Raw genomic sequence first — 24,128 nt, 5'->3', positions numbered from 1 at the left:
AGGACATAAAGTGCTGGAGTAACGTGGCAGGTCAGGCAGCATCGCTGGAGAACATGGATGGGAGACATTTTAGGTTGGGGCCCTTTTTCAATCTGATGCCAGCCCTGCTGAGTTACTCCAGCACTTTCATGGATATTGCCTCCTTAATGCAGGTACAAGAGAGCTCTCACCACCTAGTCCTTCCTCCAGTCTTTCCATCACCTTTGGAAACTTTTATTGTTGTTTATGAACAAGGACCAAAGTTGTGCCAATGAAAGTCAAAGAAGGCATTATGAGACTGAGAACCAAGAATAAAACTGTTAGAGACATCAGTCAAACCTTAGGCTTATTAAAATCAACTGTTTGGAACATCATTAAGAAGAAAGAGAGCACTGGTGAGCTTACTAATCGCAAAGAGACTGGTAGGCCCAGGAAGACCCCACCAGCTGATGACAGAAGTCTCTCTATAATAAAGAAAAATCCACAAACACCTGTCCGACAGATCAGAAACACTCTTCAGGAATCAGGTGTGGATTTGTCAATGACCACTGTCCGCAGAAGACTTCATGAACAGAAATACAGAGGCTACACTGCAAGATGCAAACCACTGGTTAGCCGCAAAAATAGGACGGCCAGGTTACAGTTTGCCATGAAGTACTTAAAAGAGCAATTCCCCAATATTACTTCCTATTTCAAAGCATTTCACCCTTATAATCAAGTCATCCTCAAGGTCCATACACAATGATGGAGGTCTCCCCCTTATGGCACAGTATCCAAACGGAATTTATTGTTTAATCATCCATTGAGGTACCAGCACGGTCCCGTGTGGTCTTGAGGAGACGTGTGTGTGTGGGTTGGAGATTGGAAACAGAGGGGAAGGATGATAGAGAGATGATGTGGGATGGAAGGAAGGGGAAGGGAAAGGCAATGGCAAAAGAGTAGGAGGGGAATGGAGTGGAGCAGGAAGCAAAGGGAGAGGAGGGATGGAGTGGAGAAGGAAGCAAGGGAGAGGAGGGATACAGGGTGATGAGGCAGTGTTACGTCTTCATTATTTTCAAACCTGATTGCGTCTCCTGTGAACAACAGCGTGTGAGATCACCACAGCAGCCCCAAACTGCACCAAGGCTCTCTTCAACCTCTTGTACCGAGTCCTGTTTGTGAAAGTTGGTGCATGCTATTAGAGAACAGTACAGTGAACATGCCTCCTCCTACACACATGCACACTCAGTCCTAATGTAATGCACAAAACTTCCTCAAGGTAGTCTTTTGGTTACTTCAGGCTGTAGCATCTAACAGGCGAAGTTTCAAATGGAATGCAGTCTGCATTGCTCACCTCGGTTCCCATAGCAAGCCCCTTAGTAACAAGCCTTGTCATTCACCCTTGCAATGAATTGAATGGATCACTCAATAATTTATGACTGTTGTTCTTTTAGGAGCCACACACATTTTGTGTGACACAGTAGGGTGTGGTGCAGGCGTGGTGATAGCTAGCTCGGAATTGGGTAATGATGAGAGGTGAGGTGTACTTGGACTGAGCTTATCGAACTGTGAGCAGCTGGTGACCCAGAGACACCCTCTTCTGGCTCCTAGTGTTCCTTTGTATGGCTGCCCCAGCATCATAGGTGCAGAGCCCTCTGCAATTCATCATATAAAGGGCAATAATTCAGGAACTCCACATATGCAACAAACTCAGACATTTTGTGCCCGCTGAGTTCCAGAAGACCAAGTCTGTCAGTTCACTCCAGAGCTGGGCTTCCCATGATAGAATCTATTGGGCTACTGGGATAAGACCAAGAGTATAAAGCCACTGATGAAAGGGACCATTTTCTTCTTGTCTGTGAGTGTCACTGCTCACAATGCAATGGTACATTCTGTAGGTGCAAGGTGCTGGGATAGTGCACAAGAGTCTGACCTGGCCTGGTGTCCCCTGATATGAGACTGGGCAATGACAATCTTCTGCCTGAAGACCTGGAAGTTCCTCCTCTTGATGAAGCCACGGATATTCCTCTGAATGGTGAGCGCTGCCCAGTTCTGCATCTTTGCCCAATAGCTCTCCAATTGATCGTAAACGTCTTTCTTCAAAAACACCTGGGAAAACAGTCACAATGAAACTATGTCGACAATGATGCCAACTAATCCCATCTGCCTGCTTGTGGTTTATAATGTCTTAAATGTCACTATCATGTCTGCATTACAGGAAGAAAGTTGGGCCGATGGGGGTTGGTGCGAGCGCAGAGGAGGTTCACCAGGATATTGGATTGGACTGGACTGGACTGGACATTGTGCTTTCCCCCACAGTGGTAACCATTGTGGGGGGATGACTTTTGTGTGTAAGTGATTATTTTAGTTTGTGTCCAAGATGGCTGTCGGAAGGGAGAGTGGACGCTGGCGCGGTTTAGTTGCTGCTGCTCTCTCTTCACATTATGTTTTTGATTTTTTTGTCTTTGGATCGAATTCTGTCTTTAATTTGTGTATTGGTGATGTCTTTATTATTCATTTTACTCCGATTATATGTTTTTTACTCTTGTTAAATTCTGTAAGGTGTCCTTGAGACTTTTGAAAGGCGCCCACAAATAAAATGTATTATTATTATTATTATTGGATGGATTAAAGAGTATTAACTATATGGAGAGGCTGGAAAAACTTGAACTACTTTTTCTGGAGTTGTCGATAGGTATCGAGAATCAGAGTCATCTAGCACGGAAACAGGCCCTTCTGCCCAGGGAGCCCATGCTGACCAAGATGCCCCATCTATATTAGTCCCACCTGGTCACGTTTGGCCCTCCAAACCTTAGCTATCCATTCCCAAACGCTTTTTAAATGTTGCTATAGTACCAGCCTCAACTACTTCCTTTGGCATCACGTTCTATATACCCACCACCCTCTGTGTGAAGAGGTTGTCCCTGAGGTTCCTATTAAATCTTTCCTCTCTCATCTTAAACCAATGTAACCTGGTTCCTGATCACCTTACTCATGAGTAAAATACTGTGTATTTAATCTATCTATTCCCCTCATGTTCTTATACACCTCTGTAAGACCACCCCTCAACCTCCTACACTCCAAGGAATAAAGACCTTGCCTGCCTAATCTCTCCCTGTAGCTTAGGCCCCAAGTCCTGGCAAAATCCTCGTAAATCTCCTCAGCACTCTTTCCACTTTAACAACATCCTTTCTATAGTAGGGTGACCAAACAATTCCTCTACATTAGTTCCTCTGTATCACTCTGCTGTTCTCCATAATAAAAAGAAAGGAGAAACAGAGTTAGTGTTTCAGATCAAAAGCCCTTCATCACGTCCATTTGGCCTGATATGTTAACTCTTCATTTCCCTCTCTTTACAGATACTGTCTGAACTGGTGAGTGTTTCCAACATTTTATGTTCTCATTTCCGGTTTTCAAATTCTGCGGTTTTTTTTATTTTAATGATCTCCTGTTCCTTTATACATTCATTCAATGTCTTTGTATATACCTTTTACATCCCACCTACAGCGGTTTTATAATTCATTATTCACTACATAGCCCACTAAACCCCAGAGTGTTACCAATATTCCCCACGGCGCAATCCCATTAATACCTAGCGTGTGAGATCTGGATAACCCATTCATCTCCATTGAGCAGTCGCTGCAAACTCCCCTTAATGGAAGTGTTTGTTTACACAATTCAATGCTATTCCCTGGTGCACAAGCTCAATGTTTCTTATTACTCTCCAGGCTGCACCATCCAATTTATCCCTCACCACCCCCATTCTTCCTGACGATCTCATCTTTGCAAAACATAATTGCAGCACCAGGGTGTGTTACCTAATTACCTTGGTGACTCCTAGCTGGTAGGATCCTGAAGTCTCCTTTGTGATCTTCCTTAAAATTGAGGAGCAGAGTTCACTGTCTGAGGAACGCCCCTTCTCCCGGTCCAGTAACATGCCGTACCTGAGGGAGGCAGAGAACCAGCCTGGGTGAAGTCAACAGCTGCAGTGTCCGAGAGACAGCGGCAAACATCCTTCAAGCACCCACAAAATATAACAAACAATAGCATTGATTTTCAGTCCAGTTTTGCTGCTTATAAAACATTTCGACAAGTGAGGCTACGGAACCATCTGTTTCTTCTGTTGAGGGTGCAAGGGATAGTTTTCACTGTCTGGTTAACGATGTACTGAGGTGGATTAAACAACCTTTGCAAAATAGAGGAAAACGTGAGTTTGGAGCAGGAATACGCCATTTGCCCCCTCGAGCCTGCTCTGTCATTCAATAATATCATCGTCAACCCAAGGCAATCCTTCACCCATGTGCTCATCAACAATGTCTCTATCTCCCTTAATAATCTCTAAAGACCCAGCTTCAACCTCCGTTTCAGGATGAGAGTTTGAAACATCACAAACCTCAGAGAAGAAACATTTTACCTCGCTCCTCTTCAATGGGCTTCCTTTTACTTTTAACCTGCAGCCGCCTAAATCCAGCTTCTATGACAAGAGGAAACATTCCCACCACATCTATCCTGTCAAAACCCCTCGGGATCTCATATGCCTCTGTCTGAGACGATATATTGGATTTTGTCTGTGGAACTGTTACGCTACAATGCTGAGAATTATATATTTCATTCTGTATCTTCCCCTTTGCTTGATTGTATTTATGTATGGTATTGTCTGATCTGACTGGATAGCACGCAAAACAAAGCCTTTCACTGTACCTCACTACATGTGTCAATAATAAATGTAAACCTAAAGGGTACAAACCTAGCCTGTACCTGTACAAACCTTTCTTGTAAGACAACACAGGCCAGTAAAACCCTTGCTGAACTGCTTCCAATGCATTAATATTCTTCCTTAAATCACACCAACACTGTACACTGTTCTCCTGGTGTGGTCGATGTTGGTATAATAAGCATGACCCCCACCTGTAGGTAAAGTCAGAGAGTGGAATTCTGATTGGATATCCTTCCTTTCTAATATGGATTGCCTCCATAATCCCCGAGTGCCTGAGCTGGGCACCAACACATTCCACATCAAACAGGCCGGGGATCTGTTGGACATATCAATAAAAATCAATAACATTTAAAAAAACCACCATGATGTGAGCACAACCAATAGGGACGGATAGCAGCATCCTCTGCTGACCCCTTCACAACTGTTGATGTTTGCACTGAATTAAGGAATACGCAGAAGTCAAAATAAAAACTCACGTCAGTTTGAGCTAATTTAGATTTTAGTTGTTAGAGTTACAGTGTGGGAACAGATCCTTTGACCCACCGAGTCTGCATCGACCATCGATCGCCCGTACACTAATTCTATGTTGTCCCACTTTCACATCCTACACACGAGGAACAATTTACACACCAACCAATTAACCTACAAACCTGCACATCTTTGGAAAGTGGGAGGAAACCGGGGCGCCCGGAGAAAACCCACGCTTTCAAGGGAGAACGTACAAACTCCGCACAGACAGCACCCTTAGTCAGGATCGAGCCTGGGTCTCTGGCGCCATGGGGCAGAAGCTGTGCCACTGTGCCTCTCCAAAGTTTGATGAAGGATCATGGACTTGAAACATTAGCTTTGTTTCTCTCTCCACAGATGCCGCCTGACCTGCTGAGTGTTTCCAGAACCATCTGTTTACAATTTGTATTTCCAGCCCTTGTGATCCTTTGCTTTTCAATACATAGAAGCTTGTAAATGGGACACTCTGCACAGAACTAGTTTGTCCAATGTATTAGCTGAGAACACCAAGCAAAATTGTTTTGTATCTGGAAATCTCCACCTTGGTCATAGTCCTCGGCATTGAAACATTGTGTGTGGGGGGGGGGGGGGGGGGGGGGGGGGGGGGGGGATGGATGATGTGTGTGGAATTGATAAAAACCAAGGGATTGATATATGGAAGCTGAGTCTTTAAGTATTTTAGGGTGAGGTAGAGTCTGGCCAAGCTTACCCTGAAAGATTACGATGGGTAGGAGATGTAGATACACTATACTGACACGTACCATCACAGAAAAAGCACAGGATATACTGTACATTTGGAAATGAGAAGTTACCAGGGTCACGAGGACACATTGGACAATTGGGCCTAATTTGGATAAAATCTGTTTTAAAAATCTGGCATAAACACAGCATGCCTTCTGAATGCTGCAACAGTCCATAATTCTGAGTCCACCTGATTGATAGCTTGATGATGGCACTTGACACACAGATATGAATTGTACTTTGAAGAGGGGTGGTTATTGCTTCATTTCAACATTTTGCATATGCTGAAGCCTTGAAGAGTGCAATCTATAACTTATCCACACATGATGATTACGGGAATATGATAAGAGGCTTTAACGAGGGGAGAACACATTCAGCAGTAGCCCTTCAGGAATGCAGGAGAGACGGAAGTACGTTTGTGGCTGGTGATGTGGAACTGGAATGTGGACAAATGGGTGTGGAAACATAGCTCTGATTGAATGATGTTTATAAAGAGAATCATCATTTTTGCCAAGATCATTCTTTTCCCTGCTTTGTGCATGGTCGAGGAATTCTGTGCCTTTAGCTGCAGATCGTTCTCAATTGAGACCCTGACTAAACGCCAGTGCACTCGTTTGAAAGAATAATGTTGACTGTGACTTCATTATAATTTTATTCCTTCATTTAGTAATGCATTGGAAGTTGAAATAAGCGTTATTTCAGTTGCATTCTGATCTCATCCACTTGCTATTATTTGATTGCTCGTGAAAATCTGGTGATGCAACTAAAATAATGTATTCGGCAACCAGTTACACTGAAATAGCTCAGAATTCTTTCTTTTCTTGATTGAGAATTTAATGATTGTGTTTCTTCACATATTGACTAATGACCCTGTCCCACTGTACGAGCTCATTCAAGAGCTCTCCTGAGTTTAAAAAAAAATCAAACTCGTGGAAGCACGTAGAATGTACGTAGCGGGTACGTCGGAGCTCGGGACGTCTCTTCGAGGCTCGTAACGCTAACGGCAGGCACTCGGGAAACAAGGTAAGCTCGGAAAAACATGTTGAAATATGTCCACGAGAGCCCCGTGTACCTACGTGTGGCCATTACCGTAAATCTCCGTGTTCGAATCAGGGCAAACTCCGGAGAACTCTTGAATGAACTCGTACAGTGAGACAGGGCCATTACTCCGCATGCAGAAGTGCAGGTAGAGCCTTGAACTTTGTTCTCAAAAATAAAAAGATGTGTAATTTGCATATGAGTTGTAACTGTGATTTGTACTGGAATTTCAAAAGATTGCTATAAATCTGAAGCAAATCTTTTATTCAAACAAATATGTCATTAATTACAATGAAAGGAAATTTTAACTGGCCTAAATCTGTAATGTGGCAATATAGAATGGTTTGTCTTAGCATAAAGAAAACTGAAGAGATGACTTACCTTTTTATTGTTAGGTTTAATGCAACGGATGAAAAGTGGATTACACCTAGAAAATGAAAGAACATCAAAATGTTTATGGTAGATACAAATGCTGGATAAACTCAGTGGGTGAGGCAGCATCTATGGCACGAAGGAATAGGTGACGTTTTGGGTCGAGACCCATCTTCAGATTTTTCCAGCATCTGCAGTTCCTTCTTAAACAAAATGTTTATGGTGTTGTTTTACAGAAACAGCAAGACCACTAATTTAAGGGATAGGAGGAACTTCACCATGTTTGAAAAAGGTACTCCTCAGGTACCCGAACATGCTCCTAGTGACAAGACTCAATTGCCTGGAATAGAACACAAGCGCCCTCTAATGGAGACATTGGTATCTGCAGCTTCATCTTCTCAAAACAATAATTGTCAAGTCAAACTGTAATTAAAGGTATTACCTGCCTCCAAGTTAAAGGGGGAGGAGTATTATGTATGTAATATAATTGGTGTTACCGGCCTCCAAGTTAAAGGGGGAGGAGTGTTAGGTATGGGATAATTAGGATAAGTAATTGGTGTCTTGTGATGTAGAAACATAGAAATTAGGTGCAGGAGTAGGCCATTCGGCCCTTCAAGCCTGCACCGCCATTCAATATGATCATGGCTGATCATCCAACTCAGTATCCCATACCTGCCTTCTCTCCATACCCCCTGATCCCCTTAGCCCACAATCTAACTCCCTCTTAAATATAGCCAATTAACTGGCCTCAACTACCCTCTGTGGCAGAGAGTTCCAGAGATTCACCACTCTCTGTGTGAAAAAAGTTCTTCTCATCTCGGTTTTTAAGGATTTCCCCCCTTATCCTTAAGCTGTGACCCCTTGTCCTGGACTTCCCTAACATCGGGGAACAATCTTCCTGCATCTAGCCTGTCCAACCCCTTAAGAATTTTGTAAGTTTCTATAAGATCCCCTCTCAATCTCCTAAATTCTAGAGAGTATAAACCAAGTCTATCCAGTCTTTCTTCATAAGACAGTCCTGACATCCCAGGAATCAGTCTGGTGAACCGTCTCTGCACTCCCTCTATGGCAATAATGTCCTTCCTCAGATTTGGAGACCAAAACTGTACGCAATACTCCAGGTGTGGTCTCACCAAGACCCTGCACAACTGCAGTAGAACCTCCCTGCTCCTATACTCAAATCCTTTTGCAATGAAAGCTAACATACCATTCGCTTTCTTTACTGCCTGCTGCACCTGCATGCCTACCTTCAATGACTGGTGTACCATGACACCCAGGTCTCGCTGCATCTCCCCCTTTCCCAATCTTGCCCCATGTCTGGGGCAAGTACGCAGGAGCAGAAAAGACAAGGTGGCATCCTGCAGTAAAGAAGCTTGTTTGATTCCTCACGCCTTTATTCAAGACTGTTCAAAGCATCTGAACAATTGGCGACGAGGATAAAAGAACGAAGATAAGAACAAGGCCAGCAAGAAGAATCGAAAACAAAAGTTAAAAATAGAAGTAGTATTTGGAAACAAGTGGAACAGCACCAAGCCAAATGGTTTTGAATTGGCGCCAAAAAGAAAAAAGGTAGGAACGGGAAGCAATAGCTCAGGGAAGAGCTAGGAAAACAAGCAGGGGCAGTTAGGGTCACCAAGCACGGTGTCAGCTTACCTGGAATGTATCCAGGGCTGTGCAGCCCACAGCCAAGCCCAAGCAGCAGCCACAGACGTCGGGTGGGGGCCTAGTACCGTGAAGGCCACGGACAGGTCCAGAAAAGCCACCGACAAGAGGTTGAGTCTTCAGCCCAACTGGGAACAGTCAACCCGGTGGGGGAAGAAAGCAGAGAAAGCCCGGTCGGGAGCAGAGTCAGCCCGACCGTGAACAGAGAAGCGGAGATAAGCCGAGTTCCGCCCAGGGCTTTATAAAAGGCACACAGAACCGGAAGCGAGGAAAAAGACGCAAGTTGACTTGCGGCTAAAAACTTGAACAGTATAATCTAAGACTGTCCTAAAAACTGCCGCGATCGCTAGCGAAGGCATGCAGGTCTGATTATCTACAGCACCCGATTGGCAGCCAGTTTTTCACCTGCTAAAAGACTAAACTGTTAAATACCTTAAGACCTACAACATCCAAATGCCTTCAAAGTAATGGCTGAAGCAATAAATCAAGTGAAACTGTCAATTAATTGCTGAATCTGCCAAAATAAAAGGAGAAAAAAAATGGAAAATAAGTGGTTTGGTCATTGAGTGAAATCCAGTTCATCATTTCGGGGTGGATGAATCAGATCCCTTTCAAGTGGGGAATCTGCACAAAAACATTAGAAGACTTGACAATAATGTCAAGTTATGTACGAAGGAACTGCAAATGCTGGTTTAAACCTAATATAGACATAAAAAGCTGGAGTAACTCAGCGAGACAGGCAGTGTGTCTGGATAGGGAATTGGTGACGTTTCTGGTCGAGACACATCTTCATAATGAAGGAGTAGACATGTTGGGCCAAATGGCCTAATTCTGCTCCTATCACTTATGATGTGATCTTAAGAAGGAGAGAATAGGGAGTTTTGATGGGAGGGATTTTCAGACAATGGTGCCAAGGCAACTTAAAGGGACAACATCATATACTTTCGAGCGGAGCACCAAGGCAAATTCCTTGTATGTACATACTTGGCCAATAAACTTATTCATTCATTCATTCATAGTCATAGAATTATTCAGCACAGTCCAACTCAACCACGTCTACCTGAGCTGGTCTCATTTGCCGGTTTTAGCCGATATTCCCCAGAATCTTTGTTATACTTGCACTTCCCTGAATGTCTTTTACATGTTGCAAATCCATCTGCCTCTGCAACTTCCTTTGGCAGATTGTTCTATATGCACACAACAGTAGAACCTGGCTGAAAAAGTTGCTCCTCAGGCACCTGCCTTCCTGGTTAATTTGAAGGATCTTCCAAAGGCAGCTCTGGTGATAGGATTCAAGGGCTCTGAGGAGTCTGCGATTGGTGGTCTAAGTCGCAGCTCCATATAGTCCTCACTTGGAAGTCATGGACCTCAAAAAATCTACTAACAAACCTGGTAAAATCCCTCCTTGCATAACAGAGTTGGTGATGTATTTACAGTTGAGGTCTGCATTGGAGGAGAGGTGACTGTCAAGGTAAGGTAAATGATTCTTAAGAAGAAGGGTCTCGACCCATAACATCACCCATTCCATCTCTTCAGAGATGCTGCCTGTCCCACTGGCTTACTCCAGCATTTTGTGTCTATCTGAGGTAAGTGATCCATATTATTCAGTTGGCAATTGTTGATATGTATTGTTGGAGGTGGATTGTAGATCTTTCTCTACCCATTAAGCTATAGATATAGATATTACTCTGATTGATACTGGATGAAAGGGGAATCAAGGGGATTGGATGTGAAACAGATGAGAGCAATGATCCAATCTGCTGTAATCTTACTGAATGTGAAGAAGGATTGAGGGACCGTGGCCCATTTCTGCTCCTAATATCTATGTTCTTAATTACCTGGAGGCTGTGGACTAGAGAAAAGCTACTTTGCCTTAATCTGCAAAGATTTCTTTCCTCCATATTGTCCTTCAGACCCACTTCCATTCTTTATTGCCATCCTTCCCTTTAACCCTATATCTAATGACTATTGATATATTGCCATGAAATTTGCTTGTTAGCGATTTCAGTGTTACATTCCAAATGTTCATCCTACAGTGTGTAAAATAACCTCTCAGCCTAAAGACTAGACATTCAAAATCCAGACCCATGCCCAAATAATTTTAAATATTGTCACCCAAGCACTCTTTGTCTTCTCTACTCCATTGTAAACAGACCCATTCAAATATTACCTCTACACACTCTCGCAACAATCTTAGGTTTTTAACCTAATTAAAATTATATTTAAGATCTCAGTTGATTGGGAAGGGATGCTGCAGTAGGAACAGACAGTTGTCACAAATGTCCAGCTACCTACCTCCCCAGTCTTGCGATCAGTTCCAGCAGGCTATTCTGAAACTTGGCAGCTACAGTCGGCGACTGGTTTCGCTGCCCTCGGCCCCGGCACCTAATTCTCTTCTGCTGATGAAGACTCTCCTGCGCCCTCTTGAACAAGTCTGAAATCATCTGCAGCAAGACATTGAGGCAGGTTGGAATCCTGATACTGGCAGTAGTTCTCCCATCTGCAACAGGAGGCTGAGAGATGCTGACTTTGAAGGCTGAGGATACAACTTGGGAGGTAATGGGAAACAGCATGGCATACCTTCATGTACTTCAGAGTGCAGGGAAAATATATGTCATCAAACAGATTTAAAAAACCGAGACAGTCGTGCTTCATAAGGGAACAAAGGTTAGGGAAAGGGACATGCATTAAGGACATCAGCTGAGGAATGCATGGTGTAAATGGGGAGATGTCTCATTAGCGGGATTGCTCATGAAACACATGAAACTATTTGGACAACATAGTCACAAAGAACTGCACATGTCGGTACAAAAAAAGACACAGTGGGTCAGGCAGCATCTCTGGAGAACAGTGAAAGGTGACGTTTTTGGTCAGGTCACTTCTTTAAACCCTGCAAACATTTAAGAAGGCAACGAAGAACCCCAAATTAAGTTGTCAAAGAACAAAAAATGTTTTCAAAACACATCAATAAGAAAGGCTGGGATTGAAATGAGAACATTAAGGGTCAGGCTGGCAAATATCACAGGTTATGATAAGGAAAGGGCAGAAATGTTAAATCATTACTTAGTCTCAGTATTTACCAGATTGATGAACCAGTGTATGTGAGTTTGGATAGTGGAAGAAGTCAGAGAATGACTGATATCAGAGAAGGCAGAGGGAGGGGGCAAGCAGTGGAAGGGATTGTTGGCTGGCCTCAGGTCACACAGCAACAAGTGCACAATGGAAGATGATATCCAGTGGTCAGTGGCGGACTGGGTCTAAAAATATTGGTTGCCAGGAGACAAAGGGGGCCCAATTCATCAGGGGCCCACTTGATACAGGGGGCCCACTTGATACAGGGGGCCCACTTCATCAGGGGCCCACTTGATACAGGGGGCCCACTTGATACAGGGGGCCCACTTCATCAGGGGCCCACTTGCCATCGGGCAAACTGATACCCTGGCCAGTCCGTCACTGCCAGTGGTGTTCCACAAGGATCAGTTCTGAGACCTCCATTGTTCACAATTTACATTAACCATTCAGGCACTTGGATCAGTAACATAATCTTTAAATGTAAGGATAACACATATTGTGGATTGGGTGAATAGTCAACACTGAGGTAGGCTGAAACAAATTACAGGAGGATATTAATAAACGTACAGTGCGACAAATAAATGTGAACACATAAATGTTAGGCAGCACGTGTTGGTAGGAGGAATGGTGGTCACTTCTTATCTTGTTAAGTGTATGTCCAAAGAAAGTTGAGAAACAAAGACCTTCTAATATAAAACACCAATCACAAAAGACTGAGCTGGAAAGCACCCTACACACTTGGGTTAAATTCTGGACAAACAGAGTTGAAAAGTTGGAAAGTTATGCTAAACCTATATTGAACCATGATGAGTTCACACTTGGTGTACTGCATATGGTTCTGGTCACCATTTTATGAAAAGGATAATGAGGCACTGGGTCCACCGGGCGGATTTACAAAGATAATATCTTGAAATGTACGGGTTTACATGTCAGGAATGGATGAGCACAATGCAAGTAAGTAAGTAAGTAAGTTTATTGGCCAAGTATTCACATACAAGGAATTTGCCTTGGTGCTCCGCCCACAAGTAACAACATGACATACAGGGACAGTTACGACTGACTCAGAAACACTAAACATTAATAATAATAAAACATTAATGATAATGCGTCTCTTTAAGATGAATGATTTTAAAGTGGATGTTGGGAATATGGGAAAGATCATAACTGGTGGCTCTCAATATAAGACTAAGGCACCTGAAAGTGGATTCAGAGTGGTGAGAATGTGGACATGACTCCCACAAGGAGTGATTAAAGTAAATAATATAGAGATGTCTAGAGATGTTTCAGATATGGGCTACCCTTGAGTGAAAAAGTTCCCCCTAAGGACCCTCTTAAATCTCTCCCCTATCACCTTACGTCAAGGCCCGCTAGGGTTTGAATCCTTTACCCTGGGTAAGACAGGTATGAAGAATGAAGGCACCACTTTTATCTGAAAACTCTTCAGAATAGAACTTCTTCAGGATTTAAAACCAGGTGCCCTCTCACAATACTTTAGTTTTAGTTTAGTTTAGAGATACAGTGAGGAATCGGGTCCTTCGGCCCACCGGGTCCGCGCCGGCCAGCGATCCCCGCACATTAACACTATCCTATACCCTCTAAGGACAATGTTTACATTTACCAAGCCAATTAACCTACAAACCTGTACGTCTTTGGAGTGTGAGAGGAAACCAAAGGTCAAGGGGAGAACGTACAAACTCCGTACAGACAGCACCCATAGTCGGGATCAAACCCGGGACTCCGGCGCTGCATTCGCAGTAAGGCAGCAACTCAACCGCTGCGCTACCGTGACTGCCCTAACACTGACGAGGCGACGTGTCTATATAAATCAGCTCCCAATCCCCCTCCTGAGCTGTTCATCACAAACCTTATTCCTGCTGTGTATGAAGATTTCCATCACTTCAGTTCTGAGCTGGTCACGGTTCTTGTCCAGGAATTTATGGACCTGTGTGAAAGGAATGGCTTGCTTAATTTTGTGTAATATGTTTGGTAGAACAGTTGGAGCTGAATAATGACTCGATCTTTACATCAACCAGTACAAATCGAGTACATTGAATGTTACTGATTGAATCAGTGTTCAAGTGAAGCACAATCCATGTGCCGGGTGCAAGAGTCTTGCTTCAACAGGCAGTGTTCAGTGCTGATGAGGATGTTGCACACACAATAGGTCCAGTGGCTGCGATCAGCAATCGCTTACAAAAGCAGCACAAAGCCTCCGAGAGTCTCGTTTAGGGGACAATTCACATATTTACTTACAAAGGTAGAATGACAGAATTCGGTCCAGCAAGTCTACACCAACTCTCAAAACAATCCCCATCGCCCCACGTATTGCCCTGTAATCTATTCTCTCTCACTTCCCATCAACACCTCCTCCCCGATGTCACCCATAAAAAATTATTGTGGCCAATTAACCTACTTTTACGAATGTGAAAAACCTGAGCACCTGAGGGAAAGCCTTGCAGTCACAGGGGGGATATGCAAACTCTGTGTACTCTGACAGCTGCCTCAAGCAGCTCTTTATAAACTGTAGATGAACAAAGTCACATGGTCCACTCATGTGCTTCATGGGAGGGAGTCTACATTCCTTAGTCTGGTTCACACTGATCATTTCGTGCAACAGTAATGTTACAATTAAAGCACAAATAGCCATAACGACACTTGGCACTTGACATTTGATCACTGATGGAACACTTTTAGTCTGCTTCCAATCCATGACATCTTTTCCCTATGAGTACATGAGACACTGTGAAAGAAACTTCACTCTAAATCCTGGCCTACCTTTAGTAGATGTTTTGATGGGAGATACAGTGAGGGGTTCTCCAGTTCCTGTGTGGGACATTGGTTGATGTGGAGAGAACTGTACCCTGAATCTATCATATTCTTTCCCCAACTTCAACATGCCAGGCCGATGGCACCTCGGGTGGAATAATTTCAAATACTTTACATTGTAATTGTCAACTTGAGTTAGATGAAGTTCTTGAATTAAAGTGGAAAATACCACTGAGATAATGCTTTCACTCACTTGGTACGTTACTGCACCAGCGTAATGTCTAATTGTGAAGACTGGCAGAGGCAACTTGGGCTTCACGTACCATGGGCTGTTGCCATGTTGATAATGGCATTTCTGAAGGAAAGTGTGATCTGTAGCCTTAACGTAAAAACATAAATCAGTTACGGTTCATGACAGTATAAACTATCACAGTGTGCTAAAGGCATGAAGAAATACAGCATAGAACCAGGCCGTTTGGCCCACCGACTCCACTTTGACCAACAAACACCCATTAACACTGATTCGACATTAGTCCCATTTTTTAAAATTCACCCCACAGTTCTGCCCAGGTTCTAGCACTCAACTACAGATGCCAGTTGAAACAACAACCCTCGTGGCTCGAGGATGTAGAAAATAGAGCGCTCAGGAGAAACCCCTACAGTCACAGGTAGAAACTCTGCACTGACAACTCCTGAGTGGCTCTCTCTCTGCCAGGGAGACAGGTGGCTTTACCTGCAAAGCAGCGGCTCTGTACACAAGGCAGTGGCTCTATCTGTGAGGCAGTGACTATCTGTGAGGCAGTGGTTTTACCTGCAAGGAAGCTGCTCGACCCACGAGACAATTGTTGTACTCACAAGGCAGTCATCGTACCCAGAAGGTAGTTGCTGTACCTGCAAGTCAGTGACTCTACCAGCTGCCCCCCGTACCATCTATCACCAATACCAATGTCCAGCACATCTAATGCCCATGCTCATAGGTGGCTGCTCAGAATGTTTCATGGAAACCAATTTTAACGTTCAGTAATGGGTTTAAGAAGGAATTGCAGATGCTGGAAAATCGAAGGTACACAAAAATGCTGGAGAAACTCAGCGGGTGCAGCAGCATCTATGGAGCGAAGGAATTGCTGCACCCACTGAGTTTCTCCAGCATTTTTGTGTAATTTAATGTTCAGTAAGACCGGACAGAGTTGATCTTTTACCTCTGTGCCACTTTCCTACACTAACTCCATATCTTGTAAAATACACCTACCAATCTTTCTCTTGAATGTTACAGGCTCTTGAATGGACTTTTCTTATGCGAGGGATGAATTCCCAATATTCCAATTGACTTAATTGGGGCCTAGGCATATTTTTTGATCTGCATTTTCCCTGTAGCGATAACACTATGTTCGAGACTCTGTTTCCTTTCTCTTTTGCTCCACCTGATGTACTGTACTCGGTTACGGTGGCATTTGTCAAGATTGTAAGCAAAACATAGTTTCTCACTGGTGTGTAGTTCAGCACGTGACAGTAATAATAAACTGAAAAAATGAACCAAACCAATGTCCACAACTTGAAATCCCAGTGGTGATGCTTATTGTGTAATTATCACCTACACTTAAAGGAAGCCCTACGTGGAAGACAGTGAATATCTTAGACTCTCATAAAGATGATATGTGGATAAGCACAGAGAGAAGACAAGACCAAGCAGGGACCCTGTTCCATGTGAAAGGCAGGAGAGCCATGGGTAGTTTTATCCCCTCCATACATGACCACCACACTGGCCTAAGCTAAGGTCCAGAGGTTGAGGACACAAAGTCCATCTAACCTGGGGGAGGCTGGTTTGATCATCAAGGATCCGAAGAATTCCATACGGCTTGGCAGTGATGAGGTTTAAACAGTTTTGTCGATCAGAAACAGGAACGAAAGCCCAACCGATCTGTTCCCGAGAGTACTCCTCCTGTGGGTCATGGAGGGAAAAAAGTTATTTGGCTTAAAGGTCTTTTGAGGGATTAGCAATTTGTTTGAATTTGAAGGGATTTTGTGTTGATTCAGTATCTTGGTTAAGTTATGAATGTAGTCCAGGTGTATTCGAGAGCTGTAGAACCACAGAGTCATAGCAGAGAAGAAGGCTGTTCGTCGCACATCTCATCCAAAGAACTACATTTCCCACAGTGCTGTTCTTTCCCAGAGCTATCCAAAATGGACCCCATTACTCACTCATCTCCTGTTGCCTTGGTATGTTTAGATTCCTCTGAAAAGTGCAACATTTTGCATTCCCTGAAGCAAAGACATTCCTCCTGATCCCTCACCATTTTACTGCTGGAGTAAGTAATTCATTCAATCACAATCCTTCATAATTTTAGAACCTTTTGTCAAATTTCCTCCTTTGGAAATAGCCCCAAATTCTTTCTAATCAGAAACTACAAATATTTAAATTTGCCATCGCTAGTCTCCAGTAATTAGTCTCAGCGGGTGAGGAAAAGTGGCAGGGGTGGAGAGGAGTGAGGTCCACTAAGATCTGGGGTGAAACGTGTGGTGAGATATTGAGGGGTGGTGCAGAATGTGATGGATGAGAAGGTGACGGAGTGTGATGGGTTTGGGAGATCATCGCAACAATTATGAAGAAGGAGGTCCTTCAAATGAGGCCATATATTTAGAGTTTAGAAATGAAAGGTGCAATCACTTTTTGGCATTTACTACAAGGCTCCTAACAATCAGTAGGAGACTGAAGAGTTGATATGTGGACAGACCACAGAGAAGTGGAGGAGCAATAGGGTTAGAGTAGTCGGGGATTTTAACTTCCCCAGTAGTAGCTGGGATCATCCTCATGAGCAAGGCACGGTGGGGGTGGAATTTTTAAAGTGAATCAAGAAGAACTTTTTGAGTCCTACAAGAGAAGGGGCAGAACATTACATCATCTTGGCGAATGGATTTGAGGTTGAGGGGGCTGAAGTGGGAGAGATAAATGGAGCAGAGTTTGGTGAAGATTAAGTTGAAGCAGCGTACTTCAGAGAGGAATGGGTGGATAGAAATAGGCAGAGCGGTTTATGGGGGTTGGGTGTGCAGGAGTGGAAAGCAGTGGGCCAGTTTCAGTTCATCCGTAGGTGGGAGAAAGGAGCAGTGAAGACACAGTAACAGGGAACTACGGATGGGCCATTGAAGTAGACTCGACATTGTGCCCTGGTCTAGAGATATTACCTGCTCCTGTGTAAGCACTGCTTGGCTGAAGAATTGCTGCAACTGTTCATTGGCATAATTGATGCACAACTGTTCAAAACTGTTCACGCCCAGATCCTGAGGACAAGCGCACAGAAAAAAACAACCCTGTTACCACAAGACAGCGTTCAAAGCACACACGGACAAAGGAAACATTCACAATGAACACAGATTCCTCCCCAGTCGCAATGCTCCAAACCTCTTCTCAGGAATCTTATACAATAATCATTCTAATTATCACAAAGTCACAAAATGGTCACAATATATACGGAGGTCGTTCAGTCCAACAAGTCTGTGCTGGCTCTACATCCCATTACCCCACCATCTTCAGAAAGCCCTATACTGTCATTATTTTATTTTGTAAATTCCGTATGATTCCGCCCCAGGATTTTTGGATTCACAAAAGCTTACCTCAAATCCATAGATATCTACAACTCCCACAGAACTGTCCATCTCTGCTGGCATCAGACACTCGTTGATTTGTTGTACCAGCCAGTCAAACAGCAGTGAGTAGAGGGCCTTGCCAATGGTGTCCCTGAGTAGATCAAACAAAAACTACTGGCATCGTAATAATCTTCAACCATCGGCAGGAGGCGAAAGAGATGGGGGAGAGGGAGACAGGGAGAGGGGGACAGGGAGAGGGGGACAGGGAGAGGGGGACAGGGAGAGGGGGACAGGGAGAGAATAAAGGGCCTGTCCCACTTGGGAGACATTTGCGCGTCACTGCCTACGCCACCATGCCTCACCACACGCCATGTGCACGTCACATGCGTGTCACGATGCGCGCGTCATGCGTCGTGACGCGTAAATGATGTCGCGTAAATGACACCCAAGTGGGACAGGCCCTTAAAGATGCAGAGAGAGGAAGAGCATGTCAGCCTTCAGTGTTTAGGAGGGAGGAGGGATCAGCAACTTGAGAGATGGTGGGTTTGTCCAGGGCGGTCGAGGAGAATGGGAATCTGGACAATAAAGGTGAACTTGGCCATCAGTGCGAGTGGTAAGGGGGAGGCTGACCATCCAAGATGGTGGGCGGAGGGAGGCAAAAGACTGTGATTGGGATGGGAGAGGCAGATGAGCAGAATTTGAGGGACAGCAGTCAGAGGGGGCAATGGAGGTTTTCTCGTGGAGCCTGAAGGCAGTGACCCCCTCCCTCGAGCTGCGAGGGAAACGGTCACTTCTCAAGGAGGTGACAGATCTGGGCTTCCTTCTCATTGCCAAGTTTAATAACAACCCCAACTGTTCCTTCCCCAACATCTCTGACGACGGATGCTGAAAAATAGTGACTGGCCAGATACACTCAGGATTGAAGACACTTTCTTGGTACTTAATCTTTTTAATGGTACCAAACCACCCCTCATGCAGTCTTCTTGGGATAGCATTGAGAGAGTGGTGAAGAGAAAGAAACAGAGACTGGTAGACCCGTGGAATGCACATCTATCAAGTGAAGATACTTTCTTCATCCTTGAAAACCAAAGGTGGTGCAAATACTGTAAACTGGAGAAGCTCTGTATTTCTTTATTCATTCAAGGGGATGAACCGGCATTTCTTCGCCTACCCCTAGTTGCTTTAGACTAAAGATACAGTGCAGAAACAGGCCTTTCGGCCCACTGATTCCACGACAACCAGTGATCCCCGTAAACTAGCACTATCCTACGTACTGCAAACAATTTATAATTTTACTGAAGCCAAGTAAACCTGTACGCGTTTGGTGTGTGGGAAGAAACTGGAGCACCCGGAGAAAACCCATGCGGTCACAGGGAGAATGTTCAAATTCCATCTAGACAGCACCTGTAGTCAGGATTGAACCTGGGTCTCCACTGTGCCGCCCACTTAGAGAAGGTGCATTTAATAGCAATGTTACAAAATTTTGAGATTTTAAAAATCAAGTCTGCAATTTATCCCATCAGATAAAGCATAACAATAAGTTTAATTTGACACCAAATTCACTTTCATATCTCAAGTATTAAAAAAGTTATGGCCATTTTCATACTCGGAAATTAGCATCTTGTTCCCTATTGATTTTCAATGGACATTACAAAAAAGCTGTGATCTTGGATAGTCAAAAGCCCATTTCTTAAGGAAAGATTAACATTTTTAAATAGCCTAAGTGTCTAAAGATTATTCACAAATAATTCACAATATAACATGATTTTTATATCTAATTTACATTAATTTATAGGCCAAATGGAAGGAATTTAGTGTTCAATTGCAGTAAATAAATGCCCATTTAAATCGGCTTTCTAGTGGGTTCATGTGGAACGCGCTGGTTTAGAACGTTGACATCGCGCTGGATTAGTGCCCTCAAATGCCGAGAAAAATACTGCGGGATATAAAAAGCCCAAAATGAACTACTCGCTATAGATAACTTGATATATAGGGTTATATATATGCCCCATTTAATGTAAAAATAAGGTACATACCTTTAATTGTTTGCTCTATAAAACCCTGGGGCTGCGAGAGGTTGCGGAATGAGACAGTAATTTTAAAACTATTATATCTATATTATCGAGGCCTATAAAACTAATAATAGCTTTTGCGACCGGGTCTTGCAGCGATTCTCCGTTAATGATTTACTAGGCTGAACATCTGCGATTGGAACAGCCTAGTAAAAATCGCGTTTTAAACCCGCCCCCTCCAAACAGCGCCAAAATCACACACAAGGGGTGGGGCAGATGCTCAGCCACGATTCAGGTAGGTTTTGTAACATACCTACATTTAAGAAGATGGTGGTGAGTGGCCATCTTGAGTCGCTGTAGTCCCTGAGGTGTGGGTATACCTGCAATGTCGTGAGGGAGGGGGCTCCAGGATTTTCACCCAGCGACGATGATGGGATGGTGATATATTTCCAAGTTAGGATGGTGCGTGGGTTGGAGGTAAACTTCCAGCAGTGGTGTTCTAGTGCTTTGGCTACCCTTGCCCCAGGGACAATGGGACTAGTTCAGAAAATGATGGGGCATGTGCAGAACTGGGCCCAACATCCCTGTGAAACAATTCACTGTTGGGTGGGTGGGGAAGGGGGGGGGGGGAGATTTCAATTAAATTAGCAGGTGGTTGAGCTCAGAAAGGTAACATTGAGAAGAAGGAAATGGATGCGGGAAGATTTCAGAGATAAATCGCACCATAAGGGGAAAAATAATTTGTGCAAGTTGGCTAAGAAGATCAAAACCAGGTTTCAGTGCACATACATGAACAAAGGAAGAACATTAAATAAGACTGATCCGCTGTTGATGCAATTAAAGTGTTGTGTCAAATTTATAGATCCATCTGAAAAAACGGGCTGAACAAGGTTCCATATATTCCTGGATGCAAAGTGTTCAGTTCCCTGAATGAGAAAGGTTAATGTGCCAAAAGGTTTCTTCTCTGGAATTCTCTGCCACAGAAGGTAGTTGAGGCCAGTTTGTTGGCTGTATTTAAGAAGGAGTTAGATGTGGCCCTTGTGGCTAAAGGGATCAGGGGGTATGGAGAGAAGGCAGGTACAGGATACTGAGTTGGATGATCAGCCATGATCATATTGAATGGCGGTGCAGGCTCGAAGGGCCGAATGGCCTACTCCAGCACCTATGTTTCACCAACATATTTCTTATAACGTCACTTTCAGAGAGATGGCCCCATTAACACATGGGCTATTTGGAAGAGACTCCATCGCTAATTAGCAAAGTCCACCAATCGAGCCATGATTTGATTGCCAGGAAGGTGAATGAGGTGAGAGAAGGAATGAAAGGTTGGGAAAGTCGTTACAGAATAAATTCAATCTTGTGGTTTCTTTATAAAGGAAGAGCACAAGAGTAAGGAAGCCATGATGAACCTTTCTAAAACATTGATTCTGCCATAAATTAGTTGCTGCGTTCCAGTACCACCCTTTAGAATAGAATTGAAGGCTTTGGACAGGGTGCAGAAGTGATTCCAGAGTTGATGGAATTTGTAATGTGGAAAGATTGGAAAGCTGGAGTTACTAAACATATTTGAAAAGGAAAGACGTGTGTTCTTGCTGGAATATTTCGCATAAAACATAAAGCCAGTGAAGAATGCCAGAGGGAAGTGCAAGGATACAGGACCACACATAGAAATTTAGCTGCAGGCATCGGCCTACCTGGCGTCTATAGAGCTTTCCACAGACAGAGGTGAGAAAATCCGGTCATAACTGGTCTCCTGCAAAGATCAAAAGGCAAATTTGAAATCTTTTATTTCACCAATTGCTTCTTACTAGATTGAGAATGTGGCCATGGTTAAACCTAGAGGCCATGTACATAGAAGACTACAGAGCATAGGTTTAAAAGAGAGGTGTAACGTTAGAGGAGGCGTCCGAGGAATGTTTTCTTTTCACACAGGATGGTGGATGCCTGGAACATGATGCCAGGGGTAGTGGGGGAGGAATATACAATAGTATCTTCTATCCCCACGCTCAGATAGACACTTGGAAGTGCAGGGAATGAAGGGGTACCGGGAATGTGTAGGCAATTCAAACCATTACACTCTACTTCTCTGCCACCTCTTGTTTCTCACCTATGGTCCCATGCTCTCCTGTTGATCCCTCAACATTACTTGTAATTGAATATGAGATCTTTATGATGAGGTCCCTGGCAAAACCCAAACTGGGCCATGGCGAGCCGGATACTGGAGTGTAAATGTCACCTGATAGCACTGTAGATGCCAGTCTGGCATCAATGTCCATTAGCATATCAGTCAGTGGTGCTACTGAGCTACCTTTGGTGATGGACATTGAAATCCCACCTAAATGGCTCCGCCTCCAGTACTTTCAATGCTTTTCACAAGACTGCTCAACGTGGATGAGTACTAATTCATCAGCTGAGTGAAGATGGTGGGTGGCAAGAAGGAGGAGGTTTCCTTGCCCATGTTTTACCTCATGGGGCCTATAACCATAGAATCATAACGTTTTACAACACAGGAACAGGCCACGCTGACCAAGATGCTCATCTACATCAGTCCCATTTGCCCGTATTTGGCCCTTTATTCCCTTTACCCTTTCCTGCCCATGTACCTGTCCAAATGTGTTTTAAACATTGCAACTGTATTTGTTTGTAGCACTTCCTCTGGCAGCTTGTTCCAGATTCCCACCGCACTCCGTGTAAAGGTTTTCCCCTCAGGTCCCTTTTAAATCTTTCCCCTCTCACCTTAAATTCATGCTCTCTTGTTTTAGATTCCCATACTCTTCGGACATGACTGTGACCATTGAACCATTGCATAATTTTAGAAACCTATAAGGTCACCCCTCAACCTCCTACATTCCTGGGGAAAATAACCCAGCCTATCAAGTCTTTCTTCATTGTGCACGTCATCCAGTCCCAGTAACATCCTTGTGAATCTATTCTCATGTGCACTTTCCAGCATAATGACATACTTCCTGCAGCTAGGTGACCAGACCACGCATAATATTCCCATGTGTGGTCTCAGCAAAGTCTTGTACAGCTGTAACATGACGTTTTAACTATTGTACTCAGTTCAACAAGGAACACTAAACCATCCTTATCACAACTGCCTTAATTTGTCACTGAAAGTCTTTTAGTTCCACCCCAAAGAGCTTAAAAAGCCTCTCTACTCTGCAAGTGTCATGTAATTCTCAGTTACTCCTGACCTTTAGCCACCTCTTGGGTGGAGTTAATAGATACGCCCAATGGTTCAATGGATGCAAAGGCAGCAAGGTGTGGTGGTAAACATTGCTGACGTTCATAGATTCTGCTGTTGAGAATCCTTAGGGTTAGGAAAATGAGAGAGTATATTGTTTCCTGACATCACCGAACAGGCGAAAGGAAAAGATTTGGGAGGACTTCATTCCAGGGTCACAGAGGTTACATCTCTAAACTTATAAAACTCTGATCTTGGATGTGTGTGTGTGTGTGTGTGTGTGTGTTTATTTATTTATGTATAATCACATCTTCGCGAAAAAACGACGTGGCAACAGTAATTTTTTTCATATTCCGGTAGAGATTTTTCCCGTGGAATCCGAAATCACCTTATCTGAAAATTACAAGCTTTATATCTCGAGATTAATAAAAATGTTCAAAAATCGGACAAAACTTTGAAATAAAAACGACTGTCTTTCGCTGATGATGTCACAATGAATCTGCTTGCCTCCTCC

General features: G+C 43.8%; 1 protein-coding gene across 1 annotated transcript; it reads right to left on the bottom strand.

The window, feature by feature from the left end:
- Window positions 1-965: 965 nt before the first annotated feature.
- On the bottom strand, window positions 966-5,035 carry LOC129708325 (unconventional myosin-XV-like). Its single transcript, XM_055653999.1, has 3 exons — window positions 4,867-5,035; window positions 3,785-3,902; window positions 966-2,067 (listed from the first exon to the last, which is right to left on the bottom strand). The coding sequence occupies exons 1-3, from the start codon at window positions 4,932-4,934 to the stop codon at window positions 1,831-1,833; spliced, it is 423 nt and encodes a 140-aa protein (XP_055509974.1). The 5' UTR covers window positions 4,935-5,035; the 3' UTR covers window positions 966-1,830.
- Between the last annotated feature and the right edge of the window lie 19,093 nt (window positions 5,036-24,128).

This window comes from Leucoraja erinacea, chromosome 23 (assembly GCF_028641065.1).
Source record: "Leucoraja erinacea ecotype New England chromosome 23, Leri_hhj_1, whole genome shotgun sequence".
In the NCBI taxonomy this organism is placed as follows: Eukaryota; Metazoa; Chordata; class Chondrichthyes; order Rajiformes; family Rajidae; genus Leucoraja; species Leucoraja erinaceus.
Note: the sequence above shows the minus strand (reverse complement) of the source record. Positions and strands in the feature narration are given on the sequence as shown.

What these genes read in the sequence shown, in the direction of transcription:
- LOC129708325 (XM_055653999.1), bottom strand. Translation starts at nt 4,934, where the DNA reads ATGGAGGCAATCCATATTAGAAAGGAAGGATATCCAATCAGAATTCCA. An exon ending in CTCTCTGACTTTACCTACAG is followed by an intron (nt 3,903 to 4,866) that starts GTGGGGGTCATG and finishes TGCCTCCCTCAG; the next exon opens with GTACGGCATGTTACTGGACC. An exon ending in ACCAGCTAGGAGTCACCAAG is followed by an intron (nt 2,068 to 3,784) that starts GTAATTAGGTAA and finishes CTGTTTTCCCAG; the next exon opens with GTGTTTTTGAAGAAAGACGT.